The 4,292-nt window shown below is 45.7% G+C and overlaps 1 protein-coding gene across 1 annotated transcript; it reads left to right on the top strand.

Annotated features, from left to right (window-relative positions):
* The first annotated feature begins 2,470 nt into the window (after window positions 1-2,470).
* LOC138896343 (uncharacterized) lies at window positions 2,471-3,082 on the top strand. Its single transcript, XM_070181143.1, has 2 exons — window positions 2,471-2,597; window positions 2,733-3,082. Exons 1-2 carry the CDS (start codon window positions 2,471-2,473, stop codon window positions 3,080-3,082), a joined length of 477 nt encoding a protein of 158 aa, XP_070037244.1.
* Window positions 3,083-4,292: the final 1,210 nt, after the last annotated feature.

Genomic DNA, 4,292 nt, shown 5'->3' on the forward strand with positions numbered 1-4,292 from the left:
AGTGTTAATGCATGAAGGGGGATGTCGTGCCATATTGTGAGTGTTAATGCACGAAGGGTGATGTCATGCCATATTGTGAGTGTAAAAGTATGAAGGATGATGTCGTGTCATATTGTGAGTGTTAATACACGAAAGGTGATGTCGTGCCATGATATGAGAGTTAATGCACGAAGGGTGATGTCGTGTCGTTTCTATTGATTTTATGGTGAGATTGAGAGTAAAAGCACGAAGGGTGATGTCGTGCATTTTTCCTTTACTCTATTCGTGTTCTTGTTGATTCATGATATGTCGGTTGTTCTAGTTGTCATTCTGTTATAGTTCTTTATCTCGTATTTCCCCCAACATGTTTCCCCATCTCGATATCTCATGTCTAATTCTTCATTACTGTTATTTGTATATACATTGTTAAACTGAACAAGTTGATTTGTAGGTGCCTTGCCTTAGCCTCGTCACTACTTCGTCGAGGTTAGGCTCGACACTTACTAGTACATGGGATCGATTGTACTGATATTGTACTCTGCACTTTCTGTGCAGATTTTGGTATCGGCTCGGATTGATCGATATTTTAGATGTTGGACCCGCTATCCGGAGACTCAAGGTAGATCTGTCGGCATTCACAGACCTTGAAGTCCCCGTCTATCTTTTCTGTTTTACTATTTTTTTCATTCAAACAATTGTATTTTTCTCAGATTATTGCTTGTAGTGAATTCTAGAATGCTCGTGAATTGTGACCCTATATACGGGTGGTAGTAATTAAGGCAGTTTTTATATTATTCCGCACTTATTATATTTTATCTTAGGTAATTATTGTTATTTACTGAATGAAAATAAGGATTTGGTTTAATGATTCTCTAACGTTGGCTTTCCTAGCAAGTGAAATGTTAGGCGCCATCACTGTTTCAACGGTGGAAATTTTGGGTCGTGACAAGATGGTATCAGAGCACTAGGTTTCCTAGGTCTCACGATTCACGAGCAAGCTTAGTAGAGTCTGTAGGATCGGTACGGAGACGTCTGTGCTTATCTTCCAGAGGCTATGAAGTTTAGGAACAAATTTAACTTCTATTCTCCTTGGTCGTGCGATGTTGTTTTCTCAATACTGATTGAACTCTACTACTCTTGTTCTCTCGCAGATGGCGAGAACATGTACCACTTACTCAGCTGAGCAGCAGCCAGAGCCTCCAGTGGCAGCTCCTACAAGGGGCAGAGGTCGAGGCCGAGGTCGTGCCAGAGGCCGAGGTAGGGGCAGGGCTCAACCTAGAGCCCGAGTAGCAACCCTAACAGTAGAGCCTCAGATAGAGCTCGACGAAGAGGTTCTAACCTAGACTGTTCATGCCGAACCAGCTCAGGTTCCTGAGGGGTTCATTGCCACCCCAGTACTTCATGACACTTTGGTCCGTTTGGTGGGCCTTATGGAGAGTGTGGCCCAGACTGGCGCATTTCCCATGGCACCAGCAGTCTCTCAGGCTGGAGTAGGAGCCCAGACTCCCACTACTCCCACTCCGGAGCAGATAGCTCCCTAGTATCATGCTCCAGTAGCTCAGCCAGTTAGAGTAGTTCAACCAGTTGTTGCGGCACAGGCCGGAGATGAGCCAACTATGTCTTCTAAGGCTTTGTGGAGGTTAGACAGGTTTACCCAAGCTCTTCCCAATTCACTTCAGTGTTGCTCCTTCAGAGGATCCCCAGAGGTATCTTGATTGCTGTCACGAGGTTCTACGGAACATGGGTATAGTGGAATCAATGGGGTCGATTTTGATGCATTTTCAGATGACTGGTTCTCCCAAGATATGGTAGAGATATTATTTGTTGACCAGACCAGCTGGGTCGCCTGCTCTTACTCGGGATCAGTTCTCTCAGCTCTTCATAGAGAAGTTTCTGCTTGTCACATTGAGATAGGGGCGTCGCCGTCAGTTTAAGCGTCTCCAGCAGGGCAGTATGACTGTTACTCAATATGAGACCCATTTTTGTGGATTTGTCCTGTCATGCTATTATTCTGCTTCCCACCGAGAGAGAGGAGGTGAGGAGGTTTATTGATGGACTTACTCAGCCTATCAGATTGTAGATGGCTAAGGAGACTGGGAGTGAGATTTCTTTTTACGCGGCTGCTAATGTCGCCAGACGAGTCGAGATGGTTCTTACTCAGGGAGGTCAGGGGTTGGACAAGAGACCTCGTTATTCCGGTGAGTTCAGCAATGCCTCATCTAGAGGCAAGTGTACTTTTAGTAGAGGCTATCCTCCCAGGCCGTTTCATTCAGCACTCCAGGCATCCTACGGTGCCTCAGGTGGTCGTGGACCTCAAATGCATTATTCCGACCAGCTAGCCTACAGTGTACCACCAGCTCCTATTAGTGCACCTCCACTCTAGAGTTATCTGGGTGGTTATTTAGGTCGACAAGGTCAGTAGTCACAGCAACCGAGGTTATATTATACTTGTGGTGATTTGAGGCACATTGCTAGATTTTGCCCTCGAGCAATGGGTAGCTCCCAGTATCAGGGTTCTCGTGCCATGGTTCTGGCACCAGTTGCTGAACCACCTGCTCAGCCAGCCAGAGGCAGGGGTCAGGCAGCCAGAGGTAGAGGCCAGACAGTTAGAAGTGGAGGTTAGGTTGTTAAAGGTGGAGACTATCCAACTAGAGGCTGTCCCAGGGACGTAGTTCAAGGTGGTGGGGCCCATCCCCGGTGTTATTCTTTCCCAGCCAGACCTGAGGCTGAGTCATCTAACGCTGTTATACCAGGTATTGTTTTAGTTTGTAGTAGAGATGCTTCAGTTCTATTTGATCCGGGGTCTACTTACTCCTATGTATCATCCTATTTTGCTTCATATTTGGTTGTGCCCCGTGATTCTTTGAGTGCTCCTGTGTATGTGTCCATGCCAGTGGGGGATGATATTGTTGTAGATCGTGTTTATCGTTCGTGTGTGGTCACCATTGGGAGTCTTGAGACTCGTGTAGATCTTCTACTTCTCAATATGATTGATTTTGATGTCATACTGGGTATGGATTGGTTGTCACCTTATCATGCCATATTATATTATCACACCAAGATGATGACCTTAGCCTTGCAGGGGTTGCCTCTATTAGAGTAGAGAGGGATTCTTAGCCATTCTTCCAGTAGGGTCATCTCTTATGCGAAGGCTCGACATATGGTCGAGAAGGGGTGTCTAACTTATTTGGCTTATGTCCGTGATTCTAGTGCGGAGGTTCCTTCCATGGATTCTGTGCCAGTTGTTCATGAGTTTCCATAAGTGTTTCCTGCAGACCTGCCAGGGATGCCACCCGAAAGGGACATTGATTTCTGCATTGATTTGGCTCCGGGCACTCAACCCATTTCCATTTTGCCATACCGTATAGCCCCGCCATAGTTGAAATAATTGAAGGAACAATTACAAGATTTTCTTGATAAGGGATTCATTAGACCTAGTGACTCGCCCTGGGGTGAACCTGTGTTGTTTGTGAAGAAGAAAGATGGATCGACGAGAATGTGTATAGATTATCGGCAGTTGAACAAGGTCACCATCAAGAACAAATATCCGTTCCTGAGGATTGATGATTTATTTGATCAGTTTCAGGGTGCCAAGGTGTTTTCGAAGATTGATTTGCTATCTGGATACCATCAGTTGAGGATTAGGGCATCCGATGTCCCTAAGATAGCTTTTCGGACTCGGTATGGGCATTATGAGTTTCTAGTGATGTCATTTGGGCTGACAAATGCCCTAGCAACATTCATGGATTTGATGAAGCAGGTGTTCAAGCCCTACTTGGATTCCTTTGTGATTGTGTTTATTGATGATATATTGGTCTACTCCCACAGCCGAGAAGAGCACGAGCAGCACCTTCGAATCGTTCTTCAGACTCTGAGAGACAACCAGTTATATGCTAAGTTCTCAAAATGCGAGTTTTGGTTGAGTTCAATTGCTTTCTTGGGTCACGTTGTATCAACAGAGTGTATTCAGGTAGATCCTAAGAAGATTGAGGCAGTCCAGAACTGGCCTAGACCCACATCAGCTATAGAGATCCGTAGTTTCTTGGGTTTGGGGGGCTACTACCGTCGGTTCGTGGAGGGATTTTCATCTATAGCAGCCCCTTTGACCAGATTGACCCAAAAGGGTACCCCGTTCAGGTGGTCAGACGAGTTTGAGGCGAGCTTCCATAAGCTCAAGACAACTTTGACTATAACACCGGTATTGGTATTACCCACAGGTTCAAGATCTTATACAGTATATTGTGAGGCATCTCATATTGGTCTGGGTGCGGTATTGATGCAGGGTGGCAAGGTTATTGCATATGCTTCGCGGA

The sequence above is a fragment of the Nicotiana tomentosiformis genome, chromosome 7, assembly GCF_000390325.3.
Source record: "Nicotiana tomentosiformis chromosome 7, ASM39032v3, whole genome shotgun sequence".
Lineage (NCBI taxonomy): Eukaryota > Viridiplantae > Streptophyta > Magnoliopsida > Solanales > Solanaceae > Nicotiana > Nicotiana tomentosiformis.